This window comes from Delphinapterus leucas, chromosome X (genome assembly GCF_059928025.1).
Source record: "Delphinapterus leucas isolate spDelLeu-1000000601 "Yukka" chromosome X, BTC_Dleu_Yukka2, whole genome shotgun sequence".
In the NCBI taxonomy this organism is placed as follows: Eukaryota; Metazoa; Chordata; class Mammalia; order Artiodactyla; family Monodontidae; genus Delphinapterus; species Delphinapterus leucas.
In genome coordinates, this window is record NC_143150.1 from 127,172,942 (window position 1) to 127,189,905 (window position 16,964).

Here is a 16,964-nt window from a genome sequence, read left to right on the forward strand (position 1 = left end):
CAAGAGGTGAAGTGGTGCAGCAAAAGCCGCTCTCTGAAGTGTCAGAGCCAGACCTTTAGCGGCCAGTCCTACACTGGAGCGTAAAGCGCGTGACCGTGACGGCCACAACGGGCACCAGCACCCGCGTTATCTCACTCCCTCCCCTCGACACCTCCACACAGGTCCTATTCCCACTCCTGCAGATAAGGATGGGGACTCTGGTCTACCCCAGTTCCAGACACGCTGATCTACTGCTTGTGCTCTTCCCTCTTTCCCTGACACTCTGGCAAGCTAGCTTCCCAGCTACGACTGGCACACAAAACAGGCCTCCCCTTTTTGACTGAAGCTACTTCTGGAACCCCACAGCATAAAAAAGTCTCCGCATTGACAACATCATGAAAGGGAATCGGATCTCTGACCTAGGGCTCAGCATGAAACAAATCATAGGAAAACGAATTCTAGAACACCAGAGCCAGAAGAACATCTAAGATCGTCCAAATCAGTGGTTCTCAACCAGGGGCAATGGAGCCCCACGAGGGAACAAGTGGCAGGGTCTGGAGACATTTTTCATTGTCACAACTTGGCGGGCGGGTGCCACTGGCATCTAGTGGGTGGAGGCCAGTGATGCAGCTAAACAAACATCCTCCAGAGCACAGGACGGTGCCCACAACAAACAGATTTATCCAGCCCCAAACGTCAATAGTGCCAAGGCTGAGAAACCCTGATATAAATTCCTTGGTCACTCTGGGGACAAGAAAACTGACTCCCAAAGACACAAAGTGACTTGTCTCAGGTTCCACAGTCCCAAAGCCAGAAGTGGAATCAGGTCTCTACTACATCTGTCTCTCATCTGCTCTGTCTAGGGTTGGGCTGGGGGACAAGGGAAGGTAGGGGCCTGAGGACCTTGACTCTAATAGCCAACCTGAACCAAATGAAGAAAACTGCAGTAAATTAATTACTGAATTACTGCAGCAACACATCAGGGTGTCCAAAGGCTGAAAGAAATGCCTTATTTAATTATCAACTAAAATACCATTGTTTTACAGGTCCCCCCACAGTTGCTGGATGGGTCAAATGATCCATGGTGTGAGTTCCAATACAATTCAGTGATACCACGGCTTCCAGAGGGGTCACGTTTTACAGGAAAGAACGCCACATTCTCCTCCTAAGGGTACCCACACATGTCCTGGCCTCGGGTCGTATGCGAACCAGAGAAAGGAATGTAAACACAGGCCTGAACTCTCAAAAGAGTCCATTAAAATCCCACCTCCTGTCCTGCTAAAATTGAAGTCAGCTGATCCCCCTCCATCTGCCACTGCGTCATCAAGCCCCTTCTTTCAGCAAGCAAATTACTTAGCAATGGAATTAAAAAGAACACTGGAAATTCATGGCTTTTGGTGTTCATTTCCAGCTCCACCCCCTTCTAAAGACCTTTTTGTTCTTAACAGATGTAGCTGGTTTGCACTCTCCTACACGCACATTGGAAGCTTTATTTTATTTTATTGGATACTGTTATTTTTTAATCTATTTAAAACACCCGGAGAAAACAAACACATTTCTGACATATCCCCTTTAAATGCCGGAACCTTGCAAAATAATGCCAAACAATTTAGACCGCACATCTAGCTCTTCAAATGCTAACCAAGAAGTTTCCATTCCATTTCAAGCAAAGCAGCTTGGCTTTGAAAGAAATCAGGCTGACTACTGAGGACAAACCCCTGTAAGGAGAATCAGTAAATGTGTCATTATTTAAGAAGCACAATGACCGTCGGTAGACAGTTATCTTTGACGAGCAGCCCCTGTCTCTCCTTACAATGCCTGTACTGTGATCATTCCTGATTTTCTTCCCCTCCTGTGAAAGAGGCCCGGGTCTTTCAGTCTGGCCCGTGCCCACTTTCCCAGGGTGCGCCTGCCAAGACCCAAGTCACGCGTGAGCCTGCAGCAACCGCCCTCCGCGCCCCCCTGCTGCCTGGTGCCTGCAGCAGCCGCAGCAGCCAGAAACCCCACTTTCGCCGACGGGCTGCAGGGGCTCCTCCTGCAGAGTCCCTTACCTGCAGTGCCGCATGGCGCAGGCCGGTCGCCCACCTGCACCGCATCCTAGAGCATCCTTTCTTCGGCTCAACGGCTACGAGCGCGCTGACGTCACCGGGAGGCGGGCCCACGCCGCCACGTGACGCCCTTGGGGCGAGGAGGGGAGGGGGGGCGAGGAGGGGAGGGGGGCGGGGGAAGACCCTGGAAGTCCCTGTAGGCGAGGAGCGAGTGGCCGGGAAGCCTCGCTCTGGCCTCCTTTCAGGGCGGTGTGTTTGGTGTGGGCAGCTGGCCTAGCCTTCTACCAACTGTGGGAAACAAACGGCACACAGAAGGGGAGACCCAAATGACCCCAGGCTCCACGCAGGAATAGGATTTCAATAAGGGGATTAGTAATGAAAGGAAATAATTTAGTCTTTTATTTTTAAAAAGTCTTTATCAAATGCAATGGAGAACTAAATAAATAAATCTATTTTGTGCAAATCAAAATGACAGTTAAAATACAGAGTGAATATACATATTTTGCATAGAGGGTCCATGTTTCAAACCGTATATCAAATGCATTAATTTGAAGCATATTCATTGTGGAATGTAATACCAACTGCACGGATGAATAATGCTTTTAATTACTCTCGATACCTGCATTCCAATATCAACGTGTTTTTGCCGAAGAAAACAACAGTGACACCACGTAGTTATACTTCTTACTTGAACATTTGACTGTTTAAAGTAAAGCGCTAGTGCATGAGCATGGTTGTACTTGTGTCTGTTTTCCTAAATCTTCTGGCAAAGAATTTGATCTCTCACACATGAAAGTTAATTCGCAATAACTCATTATTGTACGTTTTCTAATTTTTATCACATTCTGTGGAAGTGAGTCTTCTATTACAGAAAATATGTACAATGTCAATATTTCTCATTCACAACTGAAACAGCCTTGCCTAGAGGGACTTAGAAAATTCCAACTGTGATCATTTCATAAATTTGAAATGGCATATTTCAGACTTAAACTGTGAAGATATCAACTTTCTTGCCAAACCACACAAACGTTTTTGAAATGTGAAAGAGCAAAAGCAGGAACTCTTTTTATTTGTATTCCAGTTTCATATAGATTAGTTTCCTTTCGTTTGAGTTCAAATTGCAATATTAACATTCCCTTCGCTGGCGCCCCCGAAAGAGATGTGAAATGGGTTGTTTCACAAGCAGGCCAGAGTTACTTACTTGCTATTTATTCCGGCAGCTTTCATGTCCTTCTATATTTAACCCCGGGCCCTTTTACCACCATCCCCTCCTGATTAACCACATTTCTGTTCAGAAGGTCAGTCTCTAATTTGGGGCTAAATAATGGCCCTTGTCTCGCACAGCGATCGATTATTTTCAACTCGATTTTAAAAATCAACAAAGTGGCCGTACAGTATTCCAGGTCCTTCCTCTCATTTGTTTTTCTCAGTGATAAGCAACTTACCTTTTGCTTTCAGATTCCTGAGATATAAAATTTAAATGCTACCGAAATCCCCTGCTCCAGTGGGTTGAGGGTCCGCTAGAGAAAGACACTGACAAGGTCATTTTCCTGCCGGAGGCAGAAGCCGATTTCAGCCTTCGGCGCGCGGGGCGGGCCCCCACTACCCCGAGCCGAGAGCCAGGCTGCGAGCGTCACGTGCTCCGTCCAGCCACTCAGCCCTGCCCGGCAGGCTGGGTCACCTCGGCTCTGGAGGCCGGCCCTTCCAAACCTCATACAGTCGGTTCCTCCGGGTGCACAGAGAACCCCCGCGTCCCTGACACGGGACGTGCTGCCCGCTGGGGTTGGGCTGCCGGGACTACGGTGGTGGGAGTTCCAAGAATCGACGGGAGCTGGGACGCGGGGCGGTCTATAAAATGCCCTCCGAGGTCCGAAATGACTTGCTCTGTGTTCCGGCTCGGCGGAAATGACTCAAGCAGAGGCACCTTCCTCGTCGTGGGGCGACTTTTTTGCCAGTAGGTTTCACCTTTTCTTCTCCAGGTGATTGTTCAAGTGTGAAGAACATTACAGCAAACAGGCAATTAAGGAAAAGCCTAAAACTGGGGCGCACAGTTTTCAACAGAATGAGATCACTTCCGACATCCTCCACCTCCACCCATGAAATTGTCCTTTCGGCAAGGACTTAAAAAAAAAAGAAAAGATTACCCCCCCATAAGAATGTAAATTGAACAGTCTTCCTGGTGGGATGTTTAGCAATTCCTACCAAAAACCTTGCAAATATGCGCGGGTTGAAACATAGAGTGGCCCCAACAGCTATTGCTGTCATTTGCTCCAGGAACTAACCTCATTAGGAAAAAAGGAAAGGAACGGAAAGAATCGTGAAAGGAAGAATTGCTGCAATATTATGACCTCAAAGCACCAGCAGCAAGTTAAGTGGCCAGGAACAGAGGGTAGGTTAAGTTTATAAGACATCGGTACAACACAAGAATTAAAACAGGTATGGTAATACTTTTCGACATGGAAGGACATTCACGGTGTCTTAAATGAAAAAAAGCAAGCTCCAAAGCATTATGTGCTGAATGATCCGACGAATGTATGTAGGTGTTGAAGGGAAGCACAAGATGCCACCCCCAAAATAGGCCACTTGGCATACTGATTATTTCGAATTAAAGTTACTTAAGAAACAGCCTGTGCAAATAAAAGACACTCTGACCTTCCTTGGTCCCCCCAAAGGCATGTGAAGGTACCCTGCCCCCCACCAGGTGGATAAAAGGCATCCTTATTACGGAGAAAGGGATTCACCACCTGGAAGGCGGTATAAACAAACCTTGTTACTTGCACTAATTTGCTAGCCCAAGCCCAAACCCCTTTGTTTCTCCAATTTTTCACAAACTTATGGTTTCCTTGTCTAGAAGGTACAAAAGCTGCCTGCTTTGGTGACTTCTTGGAGTCTCAGAATTCTATGGGCTCTCCTACCGTAGGAAATTAAATTTGTTTCTCTCCTGTTCGTCCATTTTATGTCAATTTAATTATTAGACCAGTCAAAAAACCTAGAGGGGAAGAAGGGAAGAGTTTCCCCCCCTACAGTTTAATATATTTATGTCTTCGCAAGCAAATACCTTTGAACAGAGAAAACAACTGGGAAGCAAATTCACTAAAGTATCAACCTTAGTATTTCACTCATTAGTGAGATTAAGGGTATTTCTCATTTTCTTCTTTTTAGCTTAGCTGCATTTTCTAATTTTTCTACGATTAACATGCATTGCTTTTGTAACAAGAAACAGCTATTGCTTTTTTTTTTTTTAAAGCACTGTAGGAGACATGATCATGGATTATGTACATTTTGCTACTTTTTAACGCAGATTTCATTCCTTGAAGATTCTCAAATCTTAACCGCAAAGCCCGGAGAGAACAATTCCTAACCATCCTAGGTTATTCTGCTCATAAAAATCTTCAGGAAGGAAGACGGCAGCTCAGAACTGATGTTACCGTTTCATCGTCTGTAGGTCCAGCCTTAATTTCTCTTCCATTTAAATTCACTTCTTATTCTGCTATGTGCGAAGATTGAAAGATAGCCGTTAACATCCTTCCTGAAAAGATTCTTCAAACACTTATGTAATAACCGTTGAGCTTTAATTTCTCCATACTGGCACCTTCTGTTTTCTTCACAGATTTCTACTTGTTAATCCCTTTGAATCTTTTACATTTTTTTCCTCTTATCTGCTGCTGGTACATTGGACACTGTCTGGGGACAGTTTTGGCTGCCACACCTCGGGGCGGGGGGCGGGGGGCCCCTGGCATCTGGTGGGTGGAGGCCCGGGATGCTACTCACCAACCTACAGTGCCCAGGACAGCCTTGCAACAGAGAAGGTTCCAGCCCAGAATATCACTAGTGCCGAAGCAGAGAAACCCTGCTTATAAAGTATAATTTGATTCACCCAAATCTTCCATTTCTCAGGCTTTTTTTTTCCTTTTTTTTTGGCCGAGTCCCACAGCATGAGGGATCTTAATCCCCCGGCCGACCAGGGATCAAACCCAGGCCCCCTGCAGTGGAAGCGCGGAGTCTTAACCACTGGACCTCCAGGGCAGGCCCTTCCCAGTCATTTTAAAGAGTTCACCATTGTATAACATGCTGGAAGCTCTGCTTCATTATAATCCCTTAAATGTGGTACTGCTGGCACGTGGGAAGTACGATTGCCTGTATCTTCATAGACTATTTCAGAATTGATGCACAGGAAGCTGCAAAGGGTGGTTATCTCTGGGGAGCGGAACCCAGTGACTGGGACACAGAGAGGGAAGGGAAGTTTTCATAGACATGGAAGCACACTACATGGTAAAAAACAAAACAAAATAAAAAAAAAAACTGTCTCTGGGATACAGTGTTACACCAGAACCAACAATGTCTTCAGATGTTCTCAGACACCATCTTGAAGTATTACATAACAACCACATTACAGTATTATTGTCTGTGCTATTTGTCAAGCTTCTGCAAGCCTCGATTTTCCCTTCTAGAAAGTGGGGAGCAGTAGAGGTAGTAAAAGGATCCACCACCTGGGGGCGTTTTGAGGCTTAAGTGAGGGCTCTGGAAAGAGTAAGCAGTGCTTTGCAGAGCCTTACTGGAGCCTGAGACGCAAGGAAAAATGTGTACCCCTATATATACTTATCAAAATACCTAGCATATTTTGAGCCAAGTGGAAAAAGTTATAAAGACTCACAATCTAACACACACACACCTATATATAAAGCCCCATGTGGCCCAGTTCATTTGCACACCATTGTCAACTCACATAAACCCACCCACGGGGACAAGCAGGGCATGTAACCCCTGGCCAGTTGGACATAATTATTCCCCTTACACAGTAATACAGGGTAAAATTGCACTGCTTCAATAAGGTAGCCACTAGCCACAAGCTGCTATTCAAGTTTAAATTAATTTAAATTAATAAAATTTAAAATTCAGGGACTTCCCTGATGGTCCAGGGGGTAAGACTCTGCACTCCCAATGCGGGGAGCCCAGGTTAAATCCCTGGTCGAGGAGCTGGGTCCCACATGCACGCCACAACTAAGACCTGGCACAGCCTAAATAAATAAATAAATATTTTTTTAAATTAAAAAATATTTTTAAAATAAATTTCAGTTCCTTAGTCACACTAGCCACATGTCAAGTGCCTGATCGCCACATGTGGCTAGTGGCTACTATATTTTAGTGCAGATATAAAATAATTCCATCATTGCACATAGTTCTATTGGGCAGTGCTGTGAAGCGTTTCTTTTAAACTAATTCCATTGCAATAAAACAATTTGTGTTTATTACCCAGGGGATTCTGCCTGTAACTGCAGAGTAGGAAAAGCAATCTGGCCAGAGTGTCTGTTGGTGGGAAGGACGGAAAACCACAGATTCCAAAAGGCTGCGTGCCTCTCGCCACAGGTCCCAGACACGATGTTTCCAAACCAAAGGACGTGCAGCCTCTGCCTTTGGATGTAACCAAGGGCCTGCAAATCTTGCTCCAAAATGAGGTGGCAGTGTCTGATCACTTGTTTCAAAGCAAAAATTGAGATGCGTGACAAGAAAATATTGTCAGTCTACTTAACAGAGACAGACAATAAATCTAAAAACAATGACTAACCCAGCAGTAACGAGTACTCCTACCACCAAGAAACCAAGTCTCCCTGGAGAAATGACCATTTCCAGGTCACAAACATCTGGTCAAGCAGGGTAGTGTTACCGAACCAAACCTGGTCCCCTCGCCCATGGAGCAGCAAAACCAATGTACTGACACCGGCTTGTGGTGAAGGAAAGCGCAGCGTTTGTTTCAAGGCCAAGGAAGAACTGGCGGCTTAGCTCAAAAGATCCGAGCTCCCCAGTGGCTTTCAGGGAAGGGTTTTTAAAGACAGTGTGAGGGAGAGGGTGACAGGGTGTGTGATCAGCTAGCTCGTGCACAATTCTCTCACTGGTTGATGGTGAGGTAACAGGGTGATTTAAAAAATCAGGAATCTCGATCATCAACCTCTGGTTCCAACTGGTCTGGGGTCTATGTGACCAGCACGCAATTAACCTCTTCCACCTGGTGGAGGTTTTAGTGCCTGCAGACAACTGAAGGGTACGGCCCAGGGTATTATCTATAGCCCCTGAGGAAGAACTAAAGTCCCTTGACCTTGTTTTATGGCTAAACTGTTATTAGTCTTACTTGAATATTTTCTTTGGTTTCTGGTTTTTTTTTTCTTCTATTAAATTTTTTTTTTGGAACTCAGGGAAGGTCTAGGATGCTAAAGCTTTTCTACATACAAGAGGTGGGCAGGGGACACGGGGCCTGGGCAAGTGTCTGTCCCCGGAAAGGCTCTGTAGGGTCCCGCTCCGTTTCAGTAGCAAGGAAGCCATCTCAGAGTCCTGGGGACATATAAAAAAGGACCCAGCAGTCAACCAGTAGAGGTTGCCCCAGCTACAGAGGACGGAATGTGAGCGTTAATAAGGATAACAACTCCAATGGATTAAAGCACACCAAACATATTTAAATTTGTGTTAATAATAACGATACTAAAAAAAAAAAAATTTCCAAAAACCAAAAAAAAATTGGTCACCACTGTAACACTGCTGGGGAAACAATTATTTTCAAAACTGGTCAATAAAGAAAAAAATCAAGCATTTATCTTGCTTTTCCCATACAAACTGTACCACTGGATAACCAAAGAGACTAGTAAGTTTCTCTTTATAAAGGCATTTCAAAGTAAATAATAATGTTTTAAGAATTGAGAGAATATCGTCATTTTTCAACCCTTAGTGAATTAATGGATCTAGGTATTGATTATCAATAGTTGCAAACCCTATAAAAACATTATAAGCTACCTGATGGATGAAGATATGTCTTGCCACCCATCCCAGCCCCCAAAAAAGAAAGGAAAAAAACGAACTGGAATCTGATCAAGCTTTTAGGTTCAACAGCAGCTTTTTTTCAGCATTTATTTTTAGGAAATAAAGTTCAGAGGAACATGTTAAACTACACCCAGGGATACAATGAGCCAAGTCCAGGCTGTGGGAGATCAGAAAACACACAAATTACAAAGGTGTGTGTGTGGTAGGGGGGATGGATCCTGTGAATTAAAAACCGACACAACTGCGCTGAGATGGCACTGTGCACCTATGAAGATGACAATGATCAAAATGACAAATGTTGGCCAGGAAGTGGAGAAATTGAAGCCCTCGTACACTGCTGGTAGGAATATAAAATGGGCAGCTGCTTTGGAAAATAGTCCAGCAGTTCTTCAAATGGTTAAACATAGAATTACCATATGATCTAGAAATTCTACTTTTATGTATAGACCCAAGAGAAACAAAGACCTATGTCCACACAAAAACTTGTACACAAATGTACACAGCAACATTATCCCTATCAGCCAAAAAGTGGAAACAACCCAAATGGCCACGAACTGCCGAACAAACAAACACAATGTGGTCAATCTACACAAAGGAATATTACTCAGCAGTAGAAAGGAGTGAAGTCCTGACACAGGCTACAATGTGGACGAGCCCAGAAGACATGATGCTGAGCGAACAAAGCCAGCACACATAGCATGTGATTCTAATTCCAGGAAACGTCCACAATAGGCAAATCCACAGAGAGAGAAAGATTAGCAGTTACCGGGGGCGGGGAGGGGGGGGAGGTGGAGAAATGGGGGTGACGGTTAACCGGAACAGGGTTTCTTTTTTTTTTTCGGTACGCGGGCTTCTCACTGCTGTGGCCTCTCCCGTTGTGGAGCACAGGCTCCGGACGCGCAGGCTCAGCGGCCATGGCTCACGGGCCCAGCCGCTCCGCGGCACGTGGGATCCTCCCGGACCGGGGCACGAACCCGCGTCCCCTGCATCGGCAGGCGGACTCTCAACCACTGCGCCACCAGGGAAGCCCCCATACCTCTACTTTTATGTTGAAAAAAATTATAAACATTTTAATATATTTAAGTCTCTAATTACATTTTTTAAAAAAATCACACATTTCCATTCTGTTCTTAAGGCAGGTTAGTTTAATTTTGTAGAAGAAATACTTTCAAACAATACAAATGACACAATTAGAACAGTGACAAAAATAGAGATGAATACTGATTATAACTTATTCCCACAACAGAAGGTTACTTATTTTGGTGGTGACAATTACGTGACCAGATGAAGTGAAGACCGAATTCCCTTTTTACTCATCACACTGTTTCTAAAGGACCCTGGTGGCAGACTTCGGATTGTCCAAGGCACGATTATGGGCAAACTTAAACATACGAAAATACCCCTTAAGACGACAGGACTTCACTTTTCGGACATGTGGGATATTTTCCAGGGGGTGGCAGTCTTAACTAGTCGGAAGCTGCACAATCGATCACGAAAGAGAAGCCAGTTAGGGTGCCTCGTGCCCTGCCTGCTGGCCTGGCCTCTGTCGCTGTCCACGTGCCACTTCCAGCACAGCCTGCGAGTAGCACGGACCCGTCACCTCCCCGTCCTTCATCAGCCTAGCTTTTCCTTCCTTTCTGACTATGGTCCCATTCAGGTGCGAAAGCAGACAGACGCAGGAGGGAGGCGGAGAAGCACAGGGGAAAGGCGCAAAACACAGCGCTCCTTGAACTGACACCAAAGCTGGGGCTGCATTTGTTTCTGGTGGGGCAAAGGAGCGATTTCTTTCCTTTTTTTTTTTTAACTCTGGGGTGGGGAAGCATTCCAAACAGAAACCTGTGTCTAGTGGGCAGTGACATTTGAAAACCCTTGCGGGCTTTCTGTATCGGCACAGTGGGTTTTCCCACGTTGCTACTTTGTAGGGGTTAGCAGGAAAGCTACCTCAACCCTTCCACCCACTTAGAGCTTCAAGTGGCAGTGCCTAAACACAGGCCCGGCAACGCGGCCGGGGCTCTCCCACGTCTGGGGAGCCATGTACCTCAGACGCATATGACTTGCTCTCCACACACCCCCGAGTCCAGCGGCAGCCAACCCATCAATCTGAAGTTTCAACAGCTAGGGACAGAGAGGGCCTGCCACCAACCTGACCCGAGCAGCAACGCTGTCTCCTGGGGGGACACTTCTGGCAAGCACTCATGTGTTTTGTGTCTCTACCTCTGTTGTGGGTATATATGCAGAGAAATTAGCAAAAGAAAAAAGAAAAAAAACCGGGACTAGAGGCAGAAATACATAGCAAGAAGTGACAAGTGTGAAAAAGCACAGAGTTTTCAGCCTTACCACCACAGACAACTTCACTGTCCGTGATAGGTCACATATCAATGAAATGCTTTTACAAAATTCATTTTTAATAAATGTGAAAAGGAAGGTGGGTTATACAAGGGAGTGCTTACAGACCAAGGAGAAGAGAGATGCTGCTAAGGGGGGAGGGGCACTTTCAAGGGAGGGGCACAAAGACCCAGGGGGAGGGTTCCGTTTTCTCTTACATTTTGTGTGACTCACCTCGTTTACTTCTCTGAGGCCTCATGAAGGAGAGTGCATTTCATATATAATAAATACGTATTAGGCAAACTATACCACCTGGCATTTTTAAAGGATGGTGTAGTTTTATTATGTAAAGAATTTCTTCCTCATGAGCTAGTTCTAAGATTTCTTACGAAATATTGGGACGACTCCAGTATGGGGCGGGGGCCCTCCGATCGAAAGCACATGCTTTCCTGTGAGTGACTCGCCGGGTAGTTGTAGTTCCCACGGAAGCTGGCTTCCTCAAGAAAGCGCCTTCAAAGGTTATCGTGTCCATGTCGTGACTGCTCTATCCATCAGCGGATCCAGTGACTCAGTGAAAACGCACCTTCCTTCTTCTCTTTTCACTTTCCTGCAGGGCAGAGCAGCAGAGCAGAAGCTCCACCACCGCCCTCCTTGTCGGTCAGGATCAGATGGGGCGGACTGGAAAGGCAGGCGCGGCTGCCGAGGCCGGGTGAGGGTGAGCTGTGTGGCTGCCGGGGGCTCCGTGACCAGCCTCAGACCCCGGGGTGGGCACGGAAAGGTGCACGGAAACCAGGGGCTATGGGTGCCCAGCCCGCGCGGGAGACCGAGCTCCGCAAAGCGCGCCCCGCACTGACTTAGGACCTGAGCCCCTAAGGTGGCATCTTAACAGAACACAAAGGGTGCGAAAGTGTACAATATACATGATAAATGCACACAGGAGAAACGGGACGAGTGACGAGTTCAGCACATAGTGTTTGCATTTCCGATGTCAGACACAAAACCGGCCCCAAAGTTCCATTCTACCGCATGACAAATACTGAAGAACAAAATTTCAGTCTTAAAATACATCTTAAAGTCAGTATTTTCCTTCAAGGAAAAAAAAAGTACTATAAATAAATTACAATACAGTGAATTTGCCTGAACTCACTTCGTTTCTGTCTTCCAGCCTTTAAGTCAAATAAAACAGCGTAAAAACTGTACACTCTTAACGTGATAATTGATCTCTTATAAAATAACCTGTCTTCAGAGATGTCAATTTCACAACAAGGAAAAACCAAGCCCTGTTGCCGTCACTATTATAAAATATATATGTATAGATATATGTGTTTTGTTTTTATTTATTTTTTACAAAATGTGTATATTAATAGCTTTGCACAAATATTTTAAAGACAAATTTAGCTAGTCTAAGAACTTCATGAAAATAAAACAGGCAGATAAATACTTTATGTGTACAAAGCACTACATCAAACATCGTCGGCGGGCAGAGGAGGTACGTTAATCCTTGGTCTTGTAAAAAATGCTATCTTCTCCCTGCGATTGGAAAGAATTACAGGTTAGAGGCTGATAGAAATGCAGCGAAAGGTGGCAAGAGGCTCTGCCATCAATGACAGCTTTTCTGACTCAGAGAACACACTGAATTTCAATCCCCAGGGGCACATCTGTATACAAACCCTCTAAAGTCTCTTGCCTCGGCCCCCTCTCTAAATTTTAATAGAAGTTACAAAGCCCCATGAGGGCAAGAGTTTGTCTCCAGTGCCTAGAACAGTGCCTGGTATACGTAGATGCTCAGCAAATATTTTCTTTATGAATAAATGAAAAACTATACACGGAGTTCTAAATCATAGTTGAAGGAAGATAGCTATAGTGTTTTATACTCTTTCATGATGGGGAGGTAAAAATTCAAGGTATAAAAAAATTAAGGCTAGACGTCAGGCACACATTATTCAGCCCTAAAAAGGAACACTGCACTGATTCATGCTACAACACTGATGAACCTTAAAAATACTATCCAAAGTGAAAGACGCCAAACACAAAAGACCACATACTGTATGACTCCTCTTATATGAAAGGTCCAGAAAAGGCAAACGCAGAGAGACGGAAAGGAGAATGGTGGCTGCCAAGAGCTGACGAGAGGTTGGCATGGGGAGTGACTGCTTACCGGGGGTACAGGGTTTCCTTTTGGGGTGATGGAAATGTTCTGGAACTGAATACAGATTGTGACTGTACTAAGTGCCATGGAATTGTTCACTTTAAAATGGTTAATCTTATGCTTCGTGAATTTCACCTCAATTTTTTAAAAAGCCAGACACAAAAGAAAATAGATTGACTGGGTGATTTTCCTCATATAAAAAATAAAAACAGGGAAAGCTAATCTACACTATTCAAATTCAAGATGGTGGTTACTCTGGTGTGGGAAATCTGGGGGTGCTGATAACATTTGATTCTTGCCATGTAGGGTTTATGTCAATTCACTGAAATATTTCATATATAGGACGATATGCATGCTTTCCTGTATGTCTATTATGCTTCAATCAAAAGTTAACTAAATTTAAAAAAAAGTTAACTAAAAAGGCAAAGGTGATACACATATGTATCTATATGTAGATCACTGTGCTGTTTACAGGAGCAAACATTTGGAAAGAAGCAGGGTATAAAATAGGTAAATTATATCTGTTAGATGAGACATTACAGCCAAAAAAGACAACAGATGATGTGGCAACATGGGGTATTTTAATTTAAAAAGAGCTAAATGCAAACTCGAACCCACACTGTGATTACAAGCAGCATGAAAAAACAGTGTTTAGAAAACAAGATCGGAAGAAACTCCGCACAATGCTAACAGCAGGGGAGATTCCTGCTTTGTCCTCGACCTCCTGTGGGTCCTTCTCAATACTTACTTTACTCTTTATAATGACAAAGGTATGACAGGAAAAAGCAAGCGGGAGAGTGAGGCCTGGGCTTCTCCCCACCTGAACGCCTGCACCTGGATGGGCTCTTTGAGGTTCTGCCCGCGCAGCTGGCACACCCCTTTGGAGGCCTTCTTCAGCATCTTCTCAGCTGCCTGTTCTTGATGGAAGTCAAGTTTGGTCTGTCTCGTCTGGAACAGCAACGCGGGGTGAACCAGACGGGTTTGCTTCCAGTTTTAAGGAAGACCGATGGAAGCCCCTGCCAGCTCCGGGCACCGGGAGGCGAGAAAGGCCCGCCCGCCTGCCCCCTCCCCCCGTTGGCGGGCCGGGGCCTCACCTGCCTCTCGGCCTCCCGCAGCAGGCTCCGGAAGCGCTCGTCGCGCAGCAGCCAGGCCGGGGGCTCGGCGTGGCCGCGGAGCTGGGCGTCCTCCAGGCGCTGGCGCAGCTCGCGCAGGGCGCACAGCTCCTCGTTCAGCTGCCGCTGCCGCGTCCGCGACGCCTGGAGGTCCAGCTCCAGGTCCAGGGACGTGCGCGCCGCCAGCGCCGCCAGGGAGGACCTGCAGGGCTGCGAGACGGCGGCCGTGAGCGCGCCCACCCCGCCCGCGCCCTGCCTGCAGCTTCTTCCCCGAGTGACCGACCCCACTGGAGGGAGACACCCGCAGCGTGGCCCGACGCCAACACAACACGGATGTGGGCGACACGGGTTCAAACCTCCACTCCGGTAACGAGCCAGTGACAGCAAGCTGTCCGCTGTAATGACGACCTAGGCTTTGGCTAAAGCGCAGAGAGATAGACCCTCTCACACGGGGCAGGAGGGCGTCATCTTTCTCAAGTGCTACTTGACAATATAAGCAAGAGCCACAAAATGTTGTGTTTTCTTTGGTTCTGAAATTTCATTTGACTTGGATCTGAAAGGCACAGCTGATGATGTGCAAAAGGTTTATGACAGAAAAAGTCCTAAATACCTGACAAGAGAAAAGTGATCAAATACATTATAAGGCCCGCAGAAAACGCAGCTATTGTAAAAAGATGAAAGATACACCGACATGGCAAAATCTTAATGCCCTACTGTATAACGGGAAAAAAGCACATTATAAACCACGTTGAGGGCTTTCTGGTTAAACACACACAAGCTGTCAAAAACGTTCCTCCCCAGGGAATTCCCTGGTAGTCCAATGGTTAGGACTCCCCGCTTCCAATGCTGGGGTGCAAATTCAATCCCTGGTCGGAGAACTACAACTGCAAGCCGCGCAGCGAGGCCAAACATCAACAACAACAAAAAACGCTCCTCCCCATACACGCCTGAAGTAACCAAGTCTCCTGTTTTCAAGAAAGCTCTAAGACGAGAATAGACTTTTGTACACGGAGCTGAGAGCAGTACTTCCCACGCCATGGCTAACAACGCTAGGGAAGGCAGTTAGTGCAACAAAATCACAAATCCACGAGCCTATCAGTGTTGCTGGGAGGACTGAATAACTGTATGCGTTTTACACACCCATAACACTATTTTGCACATATACAGAAGTTAAATGCAAACCTAAGTGACTTAATAAACACAAACTCATTTAAAAGCTCTGCTGAATACATAGCAGAGCTCACTCGTTCCCAACCACGGGTGACTTGGGCCCTCCGGGGACATTTTTGGTCGTCACAACTGTGGGGGGGTGATACTGGCAACTAGTGGGTCAAGGCCAGGGATGCAGCTCAACGGCCCACAGTGCACAGGACAGCCCCCAACAAAGACAGACCTAGGCCAAAATGCCAACAGCATGGTTGCTGAGAAATATTTTTGTTACTGAGTCATGTATTTTCTTATTCTCAGTCAGCGGCTACTCTAAATACAACCACCACAAGGAGATCTGGGAATTTCTTTTTCCTTCAAAGAATTCTTGCCCGGGAAAGTCAGGGAACCACTACCTTACAAATTAAAAGGAGCAAAACTGTGTAAACTGGCGTGATGTGGAGAAAAAATCCGGTGTATATAAAGGAAAACTGTAGAACAGTCCTATGTAGGAGAATGTGCCACGTTGAAAGACCCAAATTTTCTAAACTGTATATACTCCCTTGTCAAAAAAGAAAGAAGAATCTCTTATACAGAATGGCTGTTTATTAATTTATTATATTTTAAAATGTAAAGATCATGTATTATCTTAGATTATGACATTATCTTAGGAAATTAACAAATATGGGTAACATATTGACACTATATACACTTCTAAAAATTATATCTAAGTAAACAAGGAAATACACATATTACCTTTCAATTAATCTTACCTAAAATATTACCCCTTCAGGTTTGTAGAAGTAACTCCCAGCGTACATACAGACGGCAGAATAGTCTCCGTGGCACATACCTGCTTATAGCGAAGGGTTCGTCTTTCCAAAGTGTTTCGGACAAAGGGGGACTTCCGGGGCAGCGTTGAACTGTCGCTGTCACTACGATAAAGCTACACCAAAAAGACGGAGGTTCAGAAACATTTCCTCAAGAATTCAACATTCATTCTCTGTGTACTCTGAACTGGATTATTTTGTTTCTCGAGCAGGTGCTCAAACAGTTATGACGTTTAGAGCTTTTACCAAGACTTTGGGTTTCGCTTACAAGAAAACCCTACACAGGAGTTTCAGGCCAAACAAAGACAAACCAAATAAGCAGACCAACCCCCAGCCCCACCCCTGCTTCAGGTCCATCAACCGAACCAGCTGAGGTTTTCCAAGCTAATTGAGCCACACAATTTCGGTCCTGTCAATGCCAACTGCCACTCGGTACGGTGTGACGCTCATGAAAACCCCGCACTCCCCTCAGCGCCTTTCACTTTTTATCAGTCATTCTCATTTGCTGTGTTTCTAGCTTTGGCGAGAGCTGGGAAGAGTGGCGTTCCAGATAAGAACCTCGTTC

The 16,964-nt window shown here is 45.6% G+C and overlaps 2 protein-coding genes across 9 annotated transcripts in view; both read right to left on the bottom strand.

Annotated features, from left to right (window-relative positions):
- The window catches only part of CLCN4 (Cl-/H+ antiporter 4), an 80,322-nt gene extending 74,344 nt beyond the window's left edge, over positions 1-5,978 (bottom strand). The window contains exon 1 of one of the 2 annotated variants that reach the window (XM_022559807.2): positions 3,473-5,978. The gene's annotated coding sequence lies outside the window, so the exon portion shown is untranslated. Of the gene's footprint in view, positions 1-2,030; positions 2,104-3,472 lie in introns of those variants that run through there. The other variant, XM_089904811.1, reaches the window with a different exon arrangement.
- A 3,981-nt stretch (positions 5,979-9,959) lies between these two features.
- WWC3 (WWC family member 3) overlaps positions 9,960-16,964 on the bottom strand; it is a 120,897-nt gene continuing 113,892 nt past the window's right edge. For 3 of the 7 annotated variants that reach the window (XM_022559862.3, XM_089904805.1, XM_089904809.1), the window contains 4 exons: positions 16,423-16,515; positions 14,406-14,633; positions 14,132-14,259; positions 9,960-12,692 (listed from right to left, as the gene is read on the bottom strand). In XM_022559862.3, coding sequence (XP_022415570.1) covers positions 12,626-12,692; positions 14,132-14,259; positions 14,406-14,633; positions 16,423-16,515 — 516 coding nt within the window. In that variant the 3' untranslated portion in view covers positions 9,960-12,625. The remainder of the gene's footprint in view (positions 12,693-14,131; positions 14,260-14,405; positions 14,634-16,422; positions 16,516-16,964) is intronic. The other 4 variants (XM_089904808.1, XM_089904807.1, XM_089904806.1 and 1 more) reach the window with 4 other exon arrangements.